General features: G+C 33.6%; 3 protein-coding genes across 7 annotated transcripts in view; 2 read left to right on the top strand and 1 right to left on the bottom strand.

Moving 5' to 3' along the window:
* The window catches only part of LOC131425176 (maestro heat-like repeat-containing protein family member 1), a 43,356-nt gene extending 31,031 nt beyond the window's left edge, over nucleotides 1–12,325 (top strand). Inside the window, exons 9-10 of the mRNA XM_058586828.1 lie at nucleotides 11,852–11,954; nucleotides 12,009–12,325. Of these exons, the coding sequence (XP_058442811.1) occupies nucleotides 11,852–11,954; nucleotides 12,009–12,160 (255 nt within the window). The 3' untranslated portion in view covers nucleotides 12,161–12,325. The remainder of the gene's footprint in view (nucleotides 1–11,851; nucleotides 11,955–12,008) is intronic.
* Nucleotides 12,242–24,278, bottom strand: LOC131425178 (aladin-like). 5 transcript variants are annotated; one of them, XM_058586834.1, is made up of 4 exons: nucleotides 24,159–24,278; nucleotides 13,739–13,880; nucleotides 12,963–13,679; nucleotides 12,242–12,909 (listed from the first exon to the last, which is right to left on the bottom strand). In XM_058586834.1, the coding sequence occupies exons 2-4, from the start codon at nucleotides 13,856–13,858 to the stop codon at nucleotides 12,310–12,312; spliced, it is 1,437 nt and encodes a 478-aa protein (XP_058442817.1). In that variant the 5' UTR covers nucleotides 13,859–13,880; nucleotides 24,159–24,278; the 3' UTR covers nucleotides 12,242–12,309. The 5 variants fall into 5 exon arrangements, with proteins under 5 accessions (XP_058442817.1, XP_058442818.1, XP_058442816.1 ...); XM_058586835.1 differs by lacking the exon at nucleotides 24,159–24,278 and adding an exon at nucleotides 13,946–14,070; XM_058586833.1 differs by lacking the exon at nucleotides 24,159–24,278 and having other exon boundaries at nucleotides 13,739–14,040.
* LOC131425179 (WD repeat-containing protein 18) lies at nucleotides 22,716–24,134 on the top strand. Its single transcript, XM_058586838.1, has one exon. It carries the CDS (start codon nucleotides 22,860–22,862, stop codon nucleotides 24,117–24,119), a length of 1,260 nt encoding a protein of 419 aa, XP_058442821.1. The 5' UTR covers nucleotides 22,716–22,859; the 3' UTR covers nucleotides 24,120–24,134.
* Nucleotides 24,279–24,285: the final 7 nt, after the last annotated feature.

Here is a 24,285-nt window from a genome sequence, read left to right as displayed (position 1 = left end):
ATCGGACATCAACACACATTCGCTTTAACCCAAAAAAGAAATATCACAAATAAAATAATGTGAAAATGTGAAATAATTCTGTTTAGCAAAAATTGAGCTAATGCACAGATTGTCATCTCATCCTTTATGTCAATGCACTGAACAGAGATCCCTCTCTAATTGCTTCAACGTAACAGACGTTTTTTCTCCCAGATATGATTCTTGCAACCGGTAATCGATAAAAGAGCTCACTAACTAGAATTTTGTATTGACAAACTTAACACAATGTTGAAGAATTTCTCTTCTAGAGCTGTTCATTCGATAGAGTAAGGTATATTTACAATTTGTATTTAGCCCATGCAATCAAAAATTCGTAAAAAAAAAGATTTGACTTAAACAGCATACAAAGCATTCTGAATAGTCCGTTTTTAAGGAATTACTCATACTTGAATATTCACCCGACGCAACAGAACAAACTTTTAGGCAGTGAAAAAGTTTTCTCAGAACCTTTTCTGTGTGTTCAAGTTGTCCGAAAGTGCCACGCGTACTTTAGAGCTTTAAGAAAGCGGATATTTTTCAGGTACTGTGGAACTTTTGGTTACTTGGAGAGACGACGCTCAAATCTTAATTTAATATTGATCTTACTAATTTGAACATTCTTCACAGAATATGAAATATAAAATGTCAGTCTCAATCCATTATTGTAATCATCTTGAACATTGAAATCTAGCTGCCACTTATTATGTGCGCTTAGTGTAATCTAAATCATTAGAAAGCAAAATGCAAGGAAAGTCTCTTAGATTGACCTTAGCGTTTCTATAGCACAATCTTTTCATTGATTCATTCAAAAAAATTCCGATTGATTAAACAGGCAATGAAAATTCAACGAAAAAATGTTCAATGCGGAATACTGACTAAAAGAACGCTAAAAAACACTATTTAGCAATAATTTGATAACTAAGCATTCTTATTCTCTATTAACTTTACACGAATTAAATAAGTGATATGCAACAGTTCTCGTGGCATAAAGTCATTATAACCAGCCGTTCGCATCCGAAGCTCCCAGAAACATTCGATCGTTAGGAGCCAGTCATCAGTCTGTTAGCGAAAACTGAATATTTAATCTTTATCACTTTACAGCCCCGTGTAGATAGCTTGCTTGTATGAATTATTTTGTGAGAGGAACGACGTTCATATCATGAGAAAGGAAATTATATGCACGGCTTTTGTGCTTCACACGCAGAGATATTGCGCATGTTTAAAATAACAAAACAGTTAGTAGATTTTCGAATTTGATTTTTGTTCATTTCAAGCTAGAATATGATTGTTACAAACAAATTTCTCCCTTCAACATCAACAATGATCTCTGCTTGATTTGAATCAAATTTTTGGTTTAACCATATGAAAATTATATTTGTTCCGGCTGAGTTTATTGTTGAAATAAACTAACTATTCATTACATGCCAACCAAAGTTGAGTTAATGTTATTGGCAATGTTCTTGTTGATTCAATCCTGCTACATCTTTGAATCAAGAAAAAAATTAGTTCAATTTATCTAGAAGCTTATTTATGTAATGATACAACTAAGATTACAATTTAAATGAACCGTAATAGTTTTATTTCTTATTAACCAGAGCCCGTGCGAATAAACCAGGGCATTTTTTTCTCCCGCGGATAAAGTTTGTAGGCGTTTCATAAGTAAAATTTTATCTACTTCAATTTTGTAGGAGGTTTTCAATAATTCAAGTGTATGTATTGATAATTAATTGATCGAATATATCTTTGAAAATTGCATAACATTATGTAATGTTACATACATTTTCTTTACACAAAAATATATGATGCAGGATCTCTATCTTGGCCCGACTGATGGAGCACCGAATTTTTAAATGCTATAAAAATAAACAGGGCTTGAATTTGTGTGAAACGTGTGAAATTCGATCATTCAGCGACAATACTGCTAAATCTCTTAAAAAATTTAAAATAATTGTTTTTTAGGAATTTTAAAATGCATATAAATCGAAATGAAACTAGTATAAAAAATTACCTTCTAAATTAGTTTTTAAAAAATCGTTCTATTCGTAAAACCAAAAAAAAGTATGATTATAACAAACAAGAGCATTAGTTGAAATAACAAAATTTAAGGTAATTTATTTTAACTAGAAAAAATTGTTTTAAAGCGCTACAATTATTAACTTTTTCTAAAGTACATTTAGTACATTCATAACACATTTTTCAAATTGAATTTACTGTGAAATTGTTTGTCATGAAATTGATAGGAACGCACAAGTGAAATATTTGTTATTTCTATCAAAATATTGGTTAAAACAAACTAATCCACTTAGAAAAAATATTTTTTTTGTTTTGTAGTTTCAAGCTGCAATATATGTTATATCGAATCAGCTTTTCTTCTGTCACTATTTTAATCAAAATATTTGTTGCATAAAACTCAAATTTAGTTATTTTTGCAATAATTTTCTCTGCGTGTATATGGAATATAATTACCTCCACTAGCGTTTTGTTGTGTAGTTCTTTTTGGCTGGCAAGTTGTCCTCTTTGTTAGCGGTGGAACTGTTCGCTCACAATGCTATGGAAACCATATGTTTATTCACCGGTGAATGCATATTCCAAACCCCACTGATTAAATATATAATCGGTTATGTTGATATGAATCAATATGCATAGTATTTTCAAGCTTCCCAATCTCGAACTTACTGTATATTTATTTATTATAACATTATTATTTTCTAAAGAAGAACATGTTTATATGGTAGTCGTAAATATATCGCTTGTCAAGTTCATAATGGAGTTCCAAGTTAGTCGATAAAACAAAACCACAGACTAACAGACATGACAGTATAAGTAAATTCTTATAAAAATAATTTTTCGTGATGCACTAGTTCCACCTATATTCTACTGCACGAACTATTTACTATCGGTACACCCCTTGTGTTATGTGAAAGTTTTTTTACTAGTTGGTTTCCCCTCGTTTGTCAACACCGATCAGCTGCTTGCAGGGATGCCTGATTTCATCATAATATTTGAAAATGAATCATCACAATGAATTATTGGATTACGTTGATAATATATTTAACTGTTTTAGCGATGTTGGAAGGTAACCATTTATTTTTCTCAGCGTTGCTCATCTAGATTATTTTTTATTGTGTTGGTAATTTTCATCCGAAATTAAGTGCCGGTAGACCAGAAGCAAGTAAATATTGTAACAAAACGGGTTCGATTTTGTATTGCGTTGGAGGATGAGAAGTAGCACAATTATGTATATAGTTTTGGCAATATGTATTAAATCTGTATCCTGCATGAAATTCGCATGGACGTATACAAATCAATACATTACAGGTTATTCTGTATGAATGGCAACTCTGTTGGTAAATGAAAAAATAAACACAGTCTAGATGACAGACAGGATGTTTTTGATAGGCTAACGTGGCGACATCATGACATATGCGTGTACTGTCCCAAGTAAAGGAATATTCGAAATGACCGTCAAAATGATTGAAGAATCTAATTTGAGTGTTCTGTCTGTTAGTCTGTGACACTGTTCGGGACAGAAGAAACCAAGTGCAGTATTGTGTAGTGAACAATAGAACCATCTCGAAATGAGTGAACCAAACGAACACAAGCTACCGCCGATACGAAAGAATATAATGATTGTTAACTTCAGGCAGTGCGAAATTCGACCTTCGATACGAGAACTTGAAGATTTACTTAAGGAGCAAATGCATCTTGACATTAAACGTGTGCACGCAGAAAAATTTATTTTAAATTTTAATATATTACACTTTGAATTCAAAGATATTTTATTTTGAATCAGCGCTTATTTTCATTTTCCTTTGATTCAAATACATTTGATATTTACTTCAAAGCAAATTATTTTTATTTCTACGCACACAGAAATAAACAAAATAAACATTAAATTCAAATATATTGTGTTTTGAATTCAAATATATTTTATTTCCACCTGAATTTCATTTCACTTAGAATCAAATACAATTGTTATTTGATTCAAACAAAATAATTTTGTTTCTAAAATCATTTCACTTTGATTTAAATACAATTGTTATTTGATTCAAAGCAAATTAGTTTTGTTTCTAAAATCAGGCTTTCGGGCGACTGTGTGTAGATTCAATGATGTTTTTTTTAATTCAATAAATTGTTATTTGAAAAGAATTTTTGACTAATTATTGTAAATTAAATATTAATTATTGTAAATTAATTTTTTATTTATTATTGAATGCATTTTGTGCGCTCAGTTGAGTACGGTTGCAGTATTGACTCCTCTGATTCCTTTCGTTCAATAATTTCCAAAAGCTCTACTGTGAAACCGCTGTCTGGAATGAATACAAATGTTAGATAAGAATTCATAACCTACCTATCCTATGAAAGCACTCACTATAGTATCGCACAATTCGATCGATTTCAATCTTAGCCAAAGTTGTGTTAAATTTCATAAAATCAGCCAGTACAAACGTTTGATTCAATGAAAATGTTTTAGAATCAATAATCTCTGGCATTTGATTCAAGGACGAAAAGTTTCAATCCAAGAATTTGAATCTAAGACTAAGTACATTTAATTCAATTAAACTCAAGCGTCAACATATTATCTTATTCGAATCTATTCAACGACATATTTGATTCAAATACATTTAATGTACTGTAACAAGCATTTGAATCAAATACATTTTTGATTTGTTTCAATAAAATTTGGAAATTTGAATCCATATCTCAATATATTTGAATCTAATATACTTTGCCACACTAAATTTGATTCAAAAAGTGTTTTATTAGATTTAAATTTCAGTTCAAAAATTGTTTTATTTGATTCAAAAAATTGTTTGAAGTTGACTTAAAGACTCAATATATTAGAATCTAATGTGTTCTATTTCCCTGCGTGTGCATTTACTGCAATGCAATAAGACAAATAATGTAGTTTACATACAGTTTTACAAAGAGTTTGATGGAATTCAATTCGCAAAGGCAATAACAATGCGCACTATGTGGAGCACGAAAACATTAAGTACAGCTTTCCAGTATATATGGAATATAGTGTTATAGAAGTGCGTGTGCATAATCTTCCCTCAAGCGTCATCGATCCTTATATTCGCAAAACTATGTCCCAATACGGAGAGATTATCTCTATCGAAAAAGAAAAGTGGAAGAACTTTTTCCCCGGTATTCTAAATGGCGCACGTTTTTTACGCATGCGCTGGAAGAGGCCTATACCTTCTTATGTGACTTTCGGACAGGATACAAGAATCCTGTGCAAATCACTTGTTACTTATGACAATCAGATGGCCAAATGTAAATATTTCCAAAAAGCTGTTCACTACAGTAAGCCTTGTGATAAAATGGACAAGGAGACAACTACAGCAAAGGACAACGGTGCTTCCTTCACACCAACCCCAGTACGCCTGTGACAGCCACCAACAACAATGAAGCATCCCCTTCAACGAATTCATCAGTATCCCCTATAGAACAAATTAAACCAGCTACAGTTCACAATTTACCCTCCAACCAACCAGAAACTGCAACCAATGTACAACAAGGTGCATCTACAGCAACTAGCAACGAACTCAACACTGCGAACAATAAGGAAAACGAAAAGAAGACGGAAATCAACAACAATACCACCGATGCGCCCATGGATGACGAGACGAGCCACGAACAAAGTGCCCCTCAATTCTCGCAGGAGGGAAATGGAAGCTCCTCTCCCCCTAGGAAAAGGGTGACAACGAGATCCAATACAATTTTTTTTAAATCGGCTCAATCGGCCACGTAAAGCTTTTACGCAAATAGTCCTGAATGAAAATCTTTTAAATAAAAAAAAAAGTTCATAATGATCTAAAACTCAATTTTACCCTACTTGTATTTGTCATTCGGACTATTTGTTCTTTTTTTAATCACAGATAGCAGATATACAGGCTCACATATGAACTGTGTGTAAAATTTGCTCAATCAGTGTGGCGACCACTTGCAGATGTCACCACGATCGACACGAGGTGCCACAACGATTTGGGTACTGCTTTCACTGAGCCACAAACACTTCACGCTAGATTTTTTTTTGCTGTTGGTTAAAATGACGTTTTCTTTTGTTTTTATTCCGATCGAATGCTCGTGTGATTTATGCGACATGGAAATAAAATTGTCTTTAACGGGTGTACGTTATTTGGCCGAATTTTGTTTGGCATAACTTTTGTTTGGCACAAATCTGTCGAGCGACACCGGCCTCTGTGGCTTAGTGCCAGCGAGCCTCCTTGGCTTCGTTTATGTGTCTGCGCCACATTGATAGACATATATCAAAGATATTAATTTAAAAATCGAATGTAAGAATCGAGCACTAATCGGAAAATCTGTAATCCAAGTGTTTTAGCTTTTCAAAGTACTCCCAGAACAGAAAGAATATCTAAATAAAATATGCACAATTGAAAATATGCCAACTGAAAATTATGCCAAACAACAATTATGCTAAATGAAACAGTATGTCTTTTTATTTTATGCCAAAAAACATTATGCCAAACAAATTTATGCCAATCAAAAGTTATGTCAATCAAATTTATGCCAAACAAAATTCGTCCAAATAACGTACACCCGTCTTTAACACTTACACTCTCATTGACCATAACTCAAAATTGAGTGACACATCACTGAAATTCATAAAAAGCGCACGTACTCTAAACTTGAGTTACCTATCTACTCAATTTTGCGTTAATTTTCAAATACAAAGTTGTTCTTCTTGCTTTTGAATGCGCAAAGTAGTGATTCAAAACCGTTTCCTTTTGAACGGTTTGGAGTACAAATTGAATTGTTTTGATATCCTTATGCTGCGCTTTTCACTAAGCATAATTGAAACCACAAAACATCTATGATTAACGTTGATTCATGTTTTTAAAACCGGATCTAAAAACGGCAATGGAAAACGACGTATTCTTGCATTCTTTATTTCGATAAGAATATTCCGACAATGAAAACGCACTGAACTGCAAGAAGTAATTTTTTCACTCAAATGTGCAAAAACTCAACGCTTACTCTAATGTATGACTAAATGCGAGAGAACTCATGGCAACGAGTTTATTTTACTCAAATCCATACTCAAATTTTGACATATTGTTCCAGTTTATGAATTTGAGTAATTTCATGGCCGCCATTATGATGTCCTATACCGTAGCATTTACTGACATCAAATAAACTTCGAAATGCAAAAACGAGGAAACATGATGGACTTTCATGATTCGTTTCCAGAATATATGCACAAGTTTTAACGCCACGAAATAGTTTTATACAAAAATGACGATGAATCACAAAAAATAATTATCATAAATCATGAAGACTTTCGCAAAAATCGCATTTATTTCAAGGCGATTAGTTATAATTCTTATTTTTATCTTTACATTTACGATGAAAATAAAATCGCATGAAGTTTTTACGTTCAGAAAAAGCCTCAAACTCTTAAAAATAAACTAATATATTCTTAATGATTGCATTCAAAGTAGACATGACACACACGTAGTCAAGAAAAATATTATCAAAACGTCAGTTTATTCATGGCGGAATTCATTCCATCCAAATAAATTAAATGTTGATCGTAAAGCTGGTTTCAAAATTTTCTTGAATTAGAAGTTTTAACGCAGGTTTATGCTAATTCTTCACTTTGCTTTATAAACCTTATGAAGAATGGTCCACTTGGCAGGAACATGCTCTTATAGATGTTTTCAGTAGGCTTTCGTGGAGTTTAATGTTTTAATGCAAGATTTATTATGTAGCATTGAAGACAGCTACAAGTATTTATTAATATTAAAATTGTTACTTGGGTTACCACCTATCTACTCATTTTTTAGTTAGGGGCGAAACTGTCAAAACTTGAGTAATTTTTACTCAAAATAAGAAAAAAATATTTTGTTCAAAATTTGATTAAGTTCAATTCAAAATTTGAGTTCCTTGCTCTCAAAATGAAGAAACTTTTCTTCGTTATTTTCATATACAGTTATTTTTCTTTTGAATGCGCAAAATAGTGATTCAAAACCGCTTCCTTTTGAACGGTTCCCAAGTAATAATTTTAATATTAATAAATACTTGTAGCTGTCTTCAATGCTGCATAATAAATCTTGCATTAAAACTTTAAACTCCACGAAAGCCTACTGAAAACCTCTATATGAGCATGTTCCTGCCAAGTGGACCATTCTTCATAAGGTTTACAAAGCAAAGTGAAGAATTAGCATAAACCCAAAGATAAATAATGAAGACATGTACGTGCTTATAAATATTTTTAAAAAATGTGATTCGTTCCCGGTACCTTCTGAAATGACCGCACTCACCGCTTGGTGGAGCGCGAGATTAATTGCATTGTTATCATTTCAACCAAAGTGTGCCATAAAATCTCAATGTATACAAATGAGCTACCGAATCGAAAGGGTTCTCATGGTTTGACATTTGCATTATGAATGTATGATGGGAACTCAGCAGTACAACCAATTTATCACCATTGCTGCAAGTTTCACGGAGGACCGTACATGTGCGCCAAAAAAAGATCGTGACTGTCATGTCTGGAAATTCGTTTGTGATAAACCTGCGTTAAAACTCCAAATTCAACAAAATTTTGAAACCAGCCTTACGATCAAGATTTAAATTATTCGGAAGGAATGAATTCCGCTATGAATAAATTGTCGTTTTGATAATATTTTTCATGGCTATGTGTGTGTCATGTCTGCTTTGAATGCAACCAGTGAGAATATATTAGATTTTATTTACAAGTTTGAGGTTTTTTTCCGAACGTAAAAACTTCATGCGCTTTTATTTTTATCGTGAATGTTTGGATAAAAATAAGAATTATAACTAATCGCCTTGAAATAAATGCAGTTTTTGCGAAAATCTCCATGATTTTTAAAAATTATTTTTTGTGATTCTTCGTCATTTTTGTATAAAACTATTTCGTGGCATTAAAACTTGTGTATACGTTCTGAAAATGAATCATTAAAGCCCATCATTTTTATTCGTTTTTGCATTTCGAAGTATATTTGATGTCAATAAATGCTACGGTACAGGACATCATAATGGCGGCCATGAAATTTTCTTTAATGCATATTACGCTTAACCCAAGAAGCAATAAATCAAATAGCCCACAACAAATGTGTCATAAATATACTTTAGAACCCTCAAATTTGCTCTGAGTGAAACCGACGACACGACCAGGCACTTCGAAGAAAAATCGCAATAAAAAGTGTTCATGCGCGATCACTATCAGTTACCGAAGTATTGAAAGACCCCTAGGTAATAATAAAAATATATTTTACAAGCATCACTGCTGTGGTTGCTACGAAATAATCACCATGCACAGCATAATAAACAAACAGGTAAAAAGATGTATTATTAGTAAAACAGTTTATTTCAAGTTATGCTAATTATATTGATTGCAGGAATAAACCAGTTTTCATGGCGCTAACAATAAAGCGATGTAATGATAATCGAGCAAAATGGAACATATCCGTATATATTTGCCACTGAATTTTTCGTTTGCAATCTACGTATCTATCAAAAATATTTCAATGACAACAGGAATGATAATGTATTTTCGGGTTTTTGTTTTTTTTGCTTAATGTTCAGAATCGCGATTTTGCATTTCATTCTAATAATCAAAATACCCTGTCAAGTCGTTCCCACGGATTGTCTCGTCTTCTACTGGCGTTTAAAAAGAATTTCAGGTCCTAATAACCGTTCTCACTTCCACTTTCACTTCACACTTATATCACATCACTTTATTTTCCCTGTTACCAGTATCACGCACACTGAAGTAGTCACGTAGTGAAAAAAATCATTTTTCCAAAAAAAAAATGATGTGATGTTCGTAATAACCACAAGCTCATAAAAGTAATTACTTTTTCCTCTGAAGCGACTTTCGTGATAAATACCTACATTCACTTCACTTGATTTTCACCGTGAAGTGATACCGGTAATAAGGGCCTCATTATATGAATTCGATATAAGGGAAGAATTAAAAAGGGACACTACGTTTCCGCATTTTAGCGTAGGCCACTCGACCTACGGTTTCGTCCACTTCTTTTGGTTCTTTCACACTACGGCATGTAGCTACGTACATATATCATTAAATGCAATCCATGTCAGCGAAGCGCAGATCACAGTTGATTGAAATTGTTATCGCAGCATATTTCACCGGTAACTAAACATTTATTTTTTGTAGGACTTTTATATAATTGAAATATTGGTGAAAAAGTCATATAAAATTTGTGAATGCTGATTAGTACATTTGAAAGTATATAAATAATTTCAATCACGATCGAAATGATCTAACAAGTAGCAACATCATCAAAATTGCAGCATAACACCAACATTCGCGGTCATACTGTTCATCTGAGTACTACAATGCAATGGATTGAAGATCATTCTGGTCTCACGGTGAGATTTTCTTCACCCTCTTAGCATCACGCCGTAGATAAACGCAAAAGCGGTTAGTTTCGGGTCTTTACGCACTTTGAAGAGAGGCTACAAGAATACATATTATTAGTGAACAGAATATATAATTAAATACAAAATTAGCAAGCCATAAAAACTCTCAATTCCGATTTAGATCCGCAGTCGACGATGAGAACTTTTGAGATGCTCTAGATTGGGCATGTGCAATAATGAAACCGAGAACGATTACCTTGAAAAGATAAACAATGGTAACTAGGGTTACTGTAACTGTTATTTCGAAAACAACAATTTCTCTGACCGCGTTCCCAATTTTAAACTTTTTTCATAAGATATCATTTTGACATTACCAGTTACTGAGGGGTAGCTCGATTTGCGATACAGTTTTAAAAGCGAGTGGCAGGTCGTGTCGTCGGTGAAACTGTCATCCAATGAACACGCCCACACACACAAAACTAGATTTATGAAAGAATTTAACTGACAATAATGTTCTAAAGAAAATGTTTGAAAGCAATATTAAGAGTGTTTGCATGGTTTTATTCTAGTACACATTGTTTTATTTTTAGTCCAGTTGTTAGTCTGGGTAAAAAGTTTTATAGAAGCTTTAAAAACTATGATATTACTTGTCAAAAGAGACATTTATTATAGTCGTCATAAAACAGGTAGTGAATGAAAAATCAATTTCAAAACTCCTATAAATTACAATCAAAATCATTAGGCATTCGAATTGTTACTTGGGTTTGGAGTCAAAATTGAATTATTTTGATATCATCATGTTGGGCTTTTTACTTTTGAAACCACAAAACATCGATGATCGACGTTGATTCATGTTTTCAAAACCGAATCTAGAAACGGCAATGGAAAACGACGTATTTTTGCATTCTTTATTTATATAAGAATATTCCGAGAATGAAAACGTTCTGAACTGCAAGAGATATTTTTTTAACTCAAATATTCAAAAACTCAACGCTTACTCTAATGTATGAATAAATGCGAGATGACTCATGGCAATGAGTTTACTTTACTCAAATCCATACACAAATTTTGATATATTGTTCCAGTTTATGAATTTGAGTAATCGCAACTAAAACCATGTACAAAGAGCGTGTAGGGAAATTGCATGATAAGTGTTAAAATCTAGGTTAAAATTATTGTAGTTGGAATATTTCTATAACAGGCAGGATGATTTTGTTATCGTTCCGGAACGTAGTGGAACGTTTTCAAAGATCGCGGCGAACAGTCGAGTAGGTAACAGTAGTGTTTCCAACGTATAGCAAATTTGAAATTTACACAGGATTTTGAAAAATTTCGTTCGAGAGTTTTGTTAGTAGATGAGAGTTTTATTCCGAACCCGAAGTGTAGGTTTGGGTTCTCTTAGAATCATTAGTCATTAAATCAGTGAATTATTTCTTCAATTTCTTTTTTAACAAAGGGCGAAGAACTTCCGGATTCCATTAGCGATTTCATCGATTCGTGTATACCTTTCTTACGAAGTCATTGGCCAGAAATTCGAGGAAACACAACAGTTTTAATTGGTATGTCATGCGGTACATTCTTACGGTAATAAATTATATATTACATTTTTATAGGGTTATTACACACGAAAAATCAATCGAGTCAACATATGGACGCTATTGGCTATAAAATTTCACTTCTACTGAAGGATGAAGAAACTAGCGTGAAAGTAAAGGCTTCAGAAGCCCTTGGCTATATTTATGGTGATAGGATAAGTGAATCTTGATTTACGAAATCTTCGTAATATGTTGTATTTATGTTTAAAAATCGGGTTATATTGTGATCAGAAATATACTGCGACTGAATATAGGTGATGTTACTCATTTTATTAACTAAAAATATATCGACCATGAAAATGCTAATTCAATAAAATAACTAAACAAATGGGAAATATTGTATTCTTCCACTGGACCAACCTATAGTCAAAACCGTTTTCATTTTCTCGTTTGAGCGCCTCCCAAGATTTAGTTGAAAACAGATACAAGAAGCGTTTTCAATTCCTGTTCCGGTAAGAAAACATGCCGGTGATATATTCAGCTGAGTCCGATTGATAACTGTATTAAAAATTGCTATCGCAGACGTATCTTTAAACGTAATAGCCAAATATTGACTTTGGGGACACCAAGCCAAAGCCTGCGGACGGCCACCTACTTCCACTTGATCAATCAGAATTTTTGACAGGTCTGCAACAGGTAGTGCTGATTTTGGCACTAATGTAGATGTGAATACTTCATCCTCAACAAATCCTAAGCAGTAAAGGAAACTATCTTCCGTAGTAACAAAAAGCAAGTGGGAGCCAGAATTCGACCAAACTATGGACTGAATAGTACCGTGATTGATTGTCCAACGATCCGGAATCCACTTATTAGTTTGCCATACACGGAACACGTTGCCAACAGTCGTGCAGCACAATCGAGTACCGGTAGGGGACCATTTCAAAAGAGCACATGGAGGACCTACGCGACGTAATGGCACCTAGCATAGTGAGTATTTCAGAAAAATTTTCAATTTAGTTTCTTATTTTTTACCTGTCTATTTTGGTCTACGTCCCAGATGAGTATATCGGGATTGTTTATACTTGCTGTCGATAGCAAGCACCCATTTGGACTCCATTCAACAGATGTAACTGGATAATGCTGTTTATATTTTAGCTGAACAGCTTGCGAAAGCGGTCTTGCAATCAAACTATTGGGATCAATATTCCATACCAATACTCCATTTTGACAACCAACAGCAAGCTCTCCTGATGCAAATGGACGCCAAGCAAGCGAGCCTACAAATTTTTGTGCACCACTTTTCAAAATAGGGACTATATTTGGTTCGTCACTATATACTCTAATGGTATCATCTGATGCGGCGATTGCTATCTTGAAACAATTCGGATGCCAAGATATATACCGTATGGCGCTTTTAGACCAGTCCTTGGTCTGAGAATATTTTGCGACTGAATCTATCCCTTGGTCTTTAAGATGAGGTTTTAGAAATAATTTGATGTGATTTCCAATGCTCACTACAATCAACATATACCTAGCAATAGAACCGATCAGCGGGTTGTACTGTGTACTGGCATAATTAGCAGCTTCTTTCAATGCTTCCACAGTCCCTTCTTCAAAAAAAGTCCGCGTGATGCGCTTCAGAAGTGTTTCATTAACCGGCATCATAATAGTTCGTCGATCTTCACGGATATGAGTGGCAGCGTGATGAAACAGTTCTCGTCCAATGTTAATTTCCGGATAAGATAACAACTATTAAATGGAGATGTTTTTTTTTTTCATAATTAGGTGTCAAAAATTTGAAAACTTACTTTACAGGACAAACTTGCGTTTACTTCGTTTGCCGGCAAGGAACATATACGTCCACCTCGCTCGCAAACCGTTATTTCACCAGGACTTGGAAAATCTGGAAAAGCGTTCAAAGAAGCCATCGTGATGAACAATCGTTTTTGTCTACAATAAAGTTATAAATAGTGAATTTAACCGTTAATCGTTATAGAAAAGGTCTAGGACCGGACCAGACAACTGGCTTCTTTTTCCAGAAAAATATGTCTCTTCTTATTCCGGTTGCTCCCTGCTGTAAATAATAAATGCCTTGCGATCACTGTTGCCAGTAGAGAATTATTCATTCTGAAAACTTTCTCCCCTTATAACATGCAATTATTTATCATTTAAAAACACTTAGACAACTGTTATATCGGTCAAAAATATAGCTCTGGATTCATTTTGATCAGATGTTTGTTTTGAAGAAAACGTTTAGTTGAAACAGCATAATAAAATTTTTCTAAAACACTCAATTTTAGGTAATTAATTTATGCAGCATGATTAACTAAAGTATTCAACATATTCTATTTGAGAAAAATAATAACATACAGAAGTATCCAAAGATTCGGTGCTATTCTCAAACAACATAATCAATATTCTCGTCCATATCACACTTCGTGATTTCAGGCTTTCTCTTTGTATCATCCAGTGATTGTTAAATGTACTCGTATACTTTCCGCATTGACAGGAGTTAAAAACAAATTGAACTTAAATCCTATTGAAATTAATTTTGAAAATATGACCCGAAAAATAAAATATCCAATATCAAGCTACATTGTTACCGACGATACTGACAACACTTTTTCTACCACCCTGCAGTAATCTTGATTTCAACAACTTGTACTTGCTTATGTCAATTTCAACCAATCACGAGCTGGTCCGAAATTGGTCCTAAAAGTGGATTAACAATTGTCAGGTCCTGTCCTAGGAAAAGGTAAGGTCTCTCTCTTATACGAAAAATTCCCTTATCAACACCATTCAATAAATGTCAAAATCAGCGATGCCAGATCTATTTGTACAATAATTTTCTTTAAGGGGACCTCACCAGCTAACGTTGCCAGGTATACCGATTTCTCGGTATTTATACAGATTTTTGACCTCTATACCGCAATACAGATATGTACTCCCAAAATACCGATAATTCAGGGATCATACCTATAAATACCGATTTTGGTTTTTAGTTTGAATAACCATGAGAAAAGGTTGTCGTGGTACCATTTTTGCTCACCTAAATGAGTCTTGGTGACAATTTCCTGGTACTTATGTAGAAGAGACTACAAAAAATGATGATAAAAAAAGTTATTCCAATAGATTATGGTTATATAATAACAAATATAATGAGCATTCATCAGTCATAGCTTCTTAAGTCATTATCGCGCTTCCAAGAATTGAATAGTTTTCATATCTAGTTTAAAAATGTTGACTTCGTAAGTTGACATGGAATTTCAACCAAATACAAATAATAATACCCCTATGTCCTATACAAACGAACCGCTATTATTTGTTTCACCACGACGAACAAGTTGGCCTAGCCCAATATTCTATTCAGCTTTGACAAATGAGTGTTACAGAAAATATTTAGTTAGTTAGTTGTTTATTTTAGCCCGGTTTTAACCTATCGGTCATTCAGAAGAAAATATTTCTGGCAGGCAACATAACTCAATAACGGCCCTTACACGATCATTAAAAGTGTCATTACTAAGTAATGACACTTCTGCTCAAACGCTCGTCATTACTACATTACTGTACATCATTACTTTTTAGCATTACACGTTCATTATTAAAAATGAAGAAAATATTTCTAGCAGGCAACATAACTCAATAGCGGCCCTTACACGATCATTAAAAGTGTCATTACTAAGTAATGACACTTCTGCTCAAACGCTCGTCATTACTGCATTACTGTACATCATTACTTTTTAGCATTACACGTTCATTATTAAAAATGAAGAAAATATTTCTAGCAGGCAACATAACTCAATAGCGGCCCTTACACGATCATTAAAAGTGTCATTACTAAGTAATGACACTTCTGCTCAAACGCTCGTCATTACTGCATTACTGTACATGATTACTTTTTAGCATTACACGTTCATTATTAATGATGAGTATTTGTAACTACTCTAGCAATAGTAATAGCAATATTTTTATTTTCGTTTAGCTGAAAATAAATTTGATTTGCCATTGAAACGTTAAGATTAATGAAATATTAACAATTTAAATCTACACTTTGTCATTTTTTCGCGTATAGTTCTAAAGATATTCAGCACTCCCACGAAAAAATAAGAAGAAAAAATAATGTTGGTAATGATGGAAAATCCGGAATTCCATCATTACTCGTGTCATTACTGAACTCGTAGACCTTACACGAGCATTAAAAGTGTCATTACCTTTTAGTAATGACACTTTTAATGATCGTGTAAGTGCCGCTAATGTTGCTATGGTTATATTTGTCTTGTTCTTTTTGTGTAAACAATCTGTGAATTCAACACCAGACATATAACTGGAAGTACAATAATGATTAAGGCGAATATATAGAGGACCAATTCATTAATCTGTACTCTGTTCATAGCCACTATCGCTCAGTTCCACATTGACCCAAACGAGATGGATCAGGAAGTTTACAGAGATCAGCAGGTGAAACAGATATGAAACGTCGCGGAAGATGATCTTCAAATAGTCTATGACCAGAGATATCCAACATGATACGAAGAAAATGCCAAAAGACCTTCATTGTTCAGAAAACAGATTTCACTAACAGCACAGATTCGGGATAAATGCTTAGTACCATTTCTTTGAACACATTGTTCAGGATTTCAAACATTTGGAATAGGGCTAACATGTGTTGCTTGCTAGAAACTCCATTTCAAATAATTGAAATTATGGACAAATTGGCGCTCATCATTAATCCACCTGATCGCGTTACCAACGCAGTTCGTGTTTAGAAAATTACCTTTGAATCATTTCGGTTGAACTTTCGAAGTAATTATCGAGTCAGGATAAATTTTTATTACGATTTTTCACATGGAGCGTGTTATCAGAATGTTCGAAGCTCACGCTTAGTATGCTTCTCAGATACGGTGCAAAATATTGACATGAAAATTTCTTGAGCAAAATATTGTTCCACATGACTGGAGGCAAGTGAAAGTTATCGCCATTCAAAAGCCGGGGAAACCAGCTTCCAATCATAACTCATATAGACCCATTGCAATGTTGCATGCATCAGAAAGTTATTCGAAAAAAATATTCTTCGAAACTTGGGCCGAGACGAACGGCTGGTTATCAGATACTCAGTTTGGCTTTCGTAGAAATAAAGAAACGAATGATTGCCTTGTATTACTTTTATCTCACATCTAAATTGCCTTCACCACAGATAACAGATATACAGACTCGAGCAAAATTTGTCAAAATCCTGTGTAAATTTCAAATTTGCTATACGTTGGAAACACTACTGCCACCTACTCGACTGTTCGCCACGATCTTTCAAAACGTTCCACTGCGTTTCGGAACGATAACCAAATCCTCCTGCCTGTTTTAGAAATATTTCAATAATTTTAATTCTAACACTTATCAAACGATTTCCCTTGTGTTAAAAACAATTTTATTTCCATGTCGCAAAAAAAAACTTGTCATTTTAACCAACTGCAAAACAAAAATCTAACGTGAAGTGAATGAATTGATATAAATTTGCACGATCGATTCATATGTAAACACCACTTCAAATTAATATGCATTTTCATTTTAATACATAACCAAAACGATTTGTTACAAGATTTCCTGTGCAAATTCACTAAGATGCTAGATTGGATTACTTTTCACTTAGCTTTGATGTTTTTTTCCTTCGGATGTGATGTGTTTTTTGTTGCTATTGAATCGAACTACATGAACTACACTTCATTTTCTAGTGGGAATGAGTACAGCACAAATGTATGTGCAAAACACTTGAATCGGGCAACTCTGTTTCAATTGAAATCTATATGGAAAACAATGAGACATTCACATGAAATGCATATAGAATCTAGAGGTATCAATATATCTTATCGTTTTTTATGTGCATTTCATATAAATGTAGCACGATTTCTACTAAATATCAACAGTTTTTACACTCATTTTATGAGTTAAATGTATATATTCAAATGTGTTGCACATGATGCTAGCGTGCAAATTATTTTTAGTGTGTTGCACCCAAAATTGTGGCTCTGTGAAAGCGGTGCCACCTCGTGTCGATCGTGGTGACATCTGCAAGTTTTCGCCACACTGATTGAGCAAATTTTACACTCAGTTGTGAGCATGTGAGTATGTGAGCATGTATATCTGTTATCTGTGCCTTTGTTCGAAAACAACAAATGGCATCTGTATTTTTAGAGATTAAAGAAGCATTTGATTCAGTTTCCATTGATGTTCTTTCATACAAGCTCCGCCAACATGGACTTCCAGCGGTTATAAATAATTATTTGCACAACCTTTTGTCAGAGAAGTGCATGTAATTTTCACATGGCGATTTGGCAACATTCAGAATTAGCTACATGGGCCTTAGTCCGCTTCTCTATAACTTATACGTGAATGACATTGACAACTGTCTAGTAACCCCATGCACACTAAGACAATTCGCAGATGATGGCGTGGTTTCAGTTACTGGACCCAAAGCTGTTAACCTGCAAAAATCATTGCAAGATACCTCAGATAACTTGTCCGTTTGGGCTGTTCATCTGGGTATCGAATTCTCTGCGGAGAAAACAGAGCTGGTCGTCTTTTCAAGAAAGCATAATCCCGCGCAGCTTCAGCTTCATATGATGGGAAGAATGATCCAACAGGTTTTGACTTTCAAATACCTCAGGGTGTGGTTTGATTCCAAATGCGCGTGGGGAGGACACATTAGGTATCTGATAACAAAATGCCAACAATGAGTAAATTTTCTTCGAACAATAACAGGATCTTTGTGGGATGCTCATCCGGAAGATCTAATAAAATTGTATCAGACTCGTAGTCTGAGTGCAATTGAAGCCATTCGCTCAAACGCTGCTGACAAAAAATGAACCGTTTTTCTTTAGCAAAATATAACATTCCGGCTCATTGTTCCATTCCAGGCAATGAAAGAGCCGATATTTTAGCCAAACGTGGTGCTATTGAGGGTGAAATTTATGAGAGACCGATTACTTCCAACGAATTCTAAAGCGCGTCTCGCCAAAGAACACTTGGGATCTTGGGATAAAGATAATCTGGGTCGGTGGATGCACTCAATTATTCCTAAAATATCGACAAAGGCATGGTTCAGGGGAATGGATGTGAGTATGGATTTCATTCGTGTGATGTCCAGACTCTGGCAGCCATGCACTGAAATGAAAATCTTATTTATATTCATTAGATTTGTCATATGAATCATATGCAGAATATAATTCATAGAAATTATATGGAAACTTATAATCTTTATTTAATGTGTACGTCAAATCTATATGGACGTTATCATAATGAAAGTTATAAAAATATCCCATATAATTTATATGGAAATCCGATGAAAGTCGTGAATCGTACTGCTTGAAGCTGAAGAAATAGTTGTGTCTCCGATATTCATCAACTGCTCCAGACCATTTTTTTCAGGAAGTTCCGCATCTCAATGTAATTTTAAATCGCTGACAAGACAGCTCATCCAACTTCGTTCAAGGATATGCGTTAACGGACCATGAAATATATATCCGGTACATTTCATTACTCTATCTGTCTAGTAAGATTCATTTTTATTTTCAGTCTCGGGATCTCACTTCTCTTTCGCAAATATCATGAGGTGCTCCCTTACCGAACGGAATACTAGTAAAGCTTGAATCCTCAAAGAAAAGTATTAGTTGGCGATTATCTGCTATTCGTATGAGCTTCATTGAAAGTTATATATATATATATATATATATATATATATATATATATATATATATATATATATATATATATATATATATATATATATATATATATATATATATATATATATATATATAACTAGTCATATAGTATATATGAACCTATCTAAATAAAATCGAAGTGAATATAATATGCGCTTCATAAATTGTTCCAATGTATGTTGTGCGGATATCTAGTAATGGTTATAAGACGCGCCATTCAATTTGACTCAGACTGGAAATTTCATTCGTTATATGGAAATCCTGTAAAAATAACGTTAAGAAGAGTTTTATGTTTCATAAGATTATCTCATATATTTGACATGATGTTGAACACATCTTGTAACTATTATTGGAAATGCTAATAGTGCAAAATCATTAGAACATCATATAATGTGAAAAAGAAAATTTAGCTCAGTGTGCATATGCGGAAAGCTTACGATATAAACATATCCACACTCAAGATTCGAATGTGATGACACTCGCTCTTATATTTATGCGCTAAACGTTTTAAAAACATGCGAAGCGGAATTTATTACTTAGTGCGCCTAGGTATATAAAATTGATGCAGAAAAACACTTTTGAAAAATGTATTGATTCTAAGCAGTGTGTATAAGTATTTAATTCAGAGCTGCCAACTGTTTTTTTGCAATAATCTGTATTTGGCGGGAAATCTGTACCATTTATATCTCGAAAAATGTATTTAGTGAGGACCGGTTTTGCGAGAAAAAAACTCGCTCTACCTGGTTAAACCCTATGGAAGCAAACACAGAAACTGAAAATCGGTATTTATCTGCATGAAAATTGAATTATCGGTATTTTAAGAGAGCATATCTATCTATCGTATCGAATATAAAAATCGGTGTAAATACCAATAAATTGGCATAGTTGGCAGCGCTGAAAAGTCAGATAAACACTATATCACGCAGAGAAATGGAGCTTGTTTAAAATAACAAATCGGTTAGTAGATTTTTAAATCAGATTCATGTTAATTTCAAGCTAGAATATGATTGTTTTAAACCATTTTCTCCCTTCAACATGAACAAAGATCTCTGTTCAATGTTAATAAATATTTTGGTCTTGCCAAACGAAAAAAATAATTGTTCCAGCTGATTTTATTGTTGAAATAATTCGTCAATATATTGCGTATCAACAAAAGCATAGTTGATTTTATTCGCAATATCTATGTTGATTCAATTCTGCTTTATCTTTATGTTAAGAACAAAATTTATTCATTTTATTTGTTGTCTTATTTGTGTAATGATACAACATTGTTCAAAAGAATCGTATCAGTCCTATTTCTTATAAAACAGAGCTGTTTTTTCAATCGTGAATGAACAGAAAAGTTTGTTACGCGTTTCAAAAGTAAAATTTTATCTGCTTATATATTATTCATCGGGCTTTTAATCAATCCAAGCGTAAGTATTGATAGTTAATAATATTAGAAACTGCAATAACACGTTTTCTTAACAACATGTATTTGATGCAGGTTATCTCTGTCTTCGCCGGAAGGGCACCGGGAAAGGATACCGAATCATTGGATACTATACAAAGTAATATTGGATTGATTGTGGTATGTAGATGAATATTATAAATGTAATTGGAATTCCTTACAAATATATAAATTGAAGAAAAATGTACCAAAAACAAGCTTTCAAATTATTTCGAAAGAAATTATTTTACTCGTAAAAACAAAACAAAATGGATAATTTTTACAAACAAAAGCGTAAGTTGAAATACTACTCATTTCAAGTTGATATCTTATCATTTATTTCAACTGTTAAATTTATAAATTCAAACCACTATAAATTTTACCTTCATCCAAAATTAGTTCATTTTGAACTGATTTTGCAAGTTGAATTTACTGTCAAATGGTTTGTCAAGAAATTGACAGGAACGCACAAAGAAAATAATTGTTGGTATTATCAAAATATTTATAGAAACAAACTAATCCACTGAGCAAAATCAAATACCTAGTTTTGTTGTTTCAAGCAACAATATTTGCTATATTAAACCAAGTTTTCTTTTGTCACTATTTCAACAAAATAAATCGTTACGTGAAACCCAGATTTAGTTACATTTACAATATTTTTCTCTGCGGGTAGGACAGGACCTGACAATCAGCGCTGCCAACTATACCGATTTCTCTGTATTTATACCGATTTTTGGACCCGATACAGGAATACAGATATGCTCTCTCAAAATACCGATATTTCAAATTTCATACAGATAAATACCGATTTTCAGTTTTTGTGTTGGATTCCATAGGGGTAAACCAGGTTGAGCGACCTTTTTTTTTTTGGGTCGCAAAATCAGTTTCCATCCTAAATCGATGTTTGATTTTTCGAGGAAGATATAGTACAGATAGATTTTTCCGCCAAATACAGATTTTTGGAAAAAACAGTTGACAGCACTGCTGACAATTGTTAATCCACTTTTAGGACCAATTTCGGATCAGCTCATGATTGGTTGAAATTGACATAAGCAAGTACAAGTTGTTGAAATCAATATTACTGCAGGGTGGTAGAAAAAGTGTTGTCAGTATCGTCGGTAACAATGTAGCTTGATATTGGATATTTTATTTTTCGGGCCATCTTTTCAAAATTATTAATTTCAATAGGATTTAAGTTCAATTTGTTTTTAACTCCTGTCAATGCGGAAAGTATACGAGTACATTTAACAACCACTGGATGATACAAAGAGAAAGCCTGAAATCACAAAGTGTGATATGGACGAGAATATGGATTATGTTGTTTGAGAATAGCACCGAATCTTTGGATACTTCTGTATGTTATTATTTTTCTCAAATAGAATATGTTGAATACTTTAGTTAATAAAGCTGCAAACATTAATTACCCAAAATTGAGTGTTTTAGAAAAATTTTATTAAGCTGTTTCAACTAAACGTTTTCTTCAAAACAAACATCTGATCAAAATGAATCCAGAGCTATATTTTTCACCGATATAACATTTGTCTAAGTGTTTTCAAATGATAAATAATTGCATGTTATAAGGGGAGAAAGTTTTGAGATTGAATAATTATCTTTACTGGCAACAGTGATCCCGAGGCATTTATTATTTACAGCAGGGAGCAACCGGAATAAGAAGAGAAATATTTTTCTGGAAAAAGAAGCCAGTTGTCTGGTCCTGTCCTAGGATAAACACTAAACAGTCAGAGATGCCAGGTGGAATATAGTGATATAGAAATAAATTTTATCATGTCCGATTGTGTAGAAGTTGCTATTTCAAGTGATTCTAGTGATCAACTATGGAGTTGTTGTGCATGGGATGTAAGATCCGGAACACATTTAATAACCTACAAAGGTGGTGGAGCTCCTGGACCCCATACTTTGGGTATAATCAACAATCAGTTCATCGTTACCGGTAACATGGTCAAACCCATGCTACATATTTGGCCTATCAATCAACATGAGATGGTATCAACGAGATTCGTTCTGTCGGGTCGCCCCACCGCAATTGCTGTATCACCTGATGGAAACTATTGTATAGTAGCTGTACAAGAAGCAATTTATGTATATCAACTAGCGACAGGAGCTTTGCTTGCCACTGTTTCGTGTCACTATCAAGCAGTCACTGTTATTCGCTTCACTGATAATGGGTCGCACTTCATTAGTGCGGGAATGGATGGAATGGCACATGTATGGTGTCTGGCACAAGTTGTGCGTGTTTTTCAGAAACATACTATTAATGCATTGTACTCTTATTCGGATCATGCACTTCCGATAACAGATTTATATATAGGCAAAGGTGGTATGAAAGCATTATTCTGTACGGTATCGATTGATCGCACTTGTAAAATTTATGATCTTGTTTCTGGTTCGATATTATTAAACTTAGTTTTCCAAGAACCACTTTCATCGGTCACTATAGACGGGCTAGAATCGAATATATTTGTTGGTACATGCAGTGGCCCTATACTGAAATTTGATATTCTTGCAACTCCTCGTCTCAAAGATTATCATGTCGACAATAATCAACAGCAGAAAAATAGTTTTTTGGGTCATAAGAAAGAAGTTTCATGTCTTTCTGTATCGATAGATAACGATACTCTTCTTTCGGGGTCAGCAGACGAGAGGGTTATCATTTGGCATATCAAAAGTCGGCAGCAGCTTCGTATTATTCCTCATAAAGGAATAGTTACAAATGCTCAATTCATGCTAGCTCCAAAATCAATGTTCAATCAAATGATCAAAATTAATCCATCTTTCCAACCGCTTCAAAAACTTGTGTGTCCTGTTGAAAAGATAATCGATCAGTGTGTGGAAGTTGCTGTACATGAGAAGTGTTATAAAAAAATAAACAGGTTTAAAAAAAGTGGGACATGCACTTATAAAAACAATACTACAGTAAACAACCAAGAAGAAATAATAAAATTGAAGAAAGAAATTCATCACTTAAAAATGGTAAATAGAGAGATGTACGATTTTACCGTTAAGAATATAATGAAAGAAAACTGAAAATAAATAATGAAATTTCCAATCGCATTTAATATTTACCGAAATTACACAATCTATTTCCTCTGCAGTACTTTGTAAACTAAATATGTACCATCATAGTGTGTTATCAGATTATTTTTGATCAGGCTGCGCAAAAATTACATATTCGTGCTCTTGTTGCACATAG

The sequence above is a fragment of the Malaya genurostris genome, chromosome 1 (genome assembly GCF_030247185.1).
Source record: "Malaya genurostris strain Urasoe2022 chromosome 1, Malgen_1.1, whole genome shotgun sequence".
NCBI lineage: Eukaryota > Metazoa > Arthropoda > Insecta > Diptera > Culicidae > Malaya > Malaya genurostris.
The sequence above is the reverse complement of the archived record's forward strand: the minus strand, read 5'-3'. Positions and strand labels throughout refer to the sequence as shown.

Excerpts from the sequence above, each read along its gene's own strand:
- LOC131425179 (XM_058586838.1), top strand. The coding sequence starts at position 22,860 with ATGTCCGATTGTGTAGAAGTTGCTATTTCAAGTGATTCTAGTGATCAA.
- LOC131425178 (XM_058586834.1), bottom strand. The coding sequence starts at position 13,858 with ATGGCTTCTTTGAACGCTTTTCCAGATTTTCCAAGTCCTGGTGAAATA. Across the intron at positions 13,680-13,738 it reads ACGCAAGTTTGTCCTGTAAA|TTGTTATCTTATCCGGAAAT; the intron begins GTAAGTTTTCAA and ends TCCATTTAATAG. Across the intron at positions 12,910-12,962 it reads ACGTAGACCAAAATAGACAG|GTGCCATTACGTCGCGTAGG; the intron begins GTAAAAAATAAG and ends TCACTATGCTAG.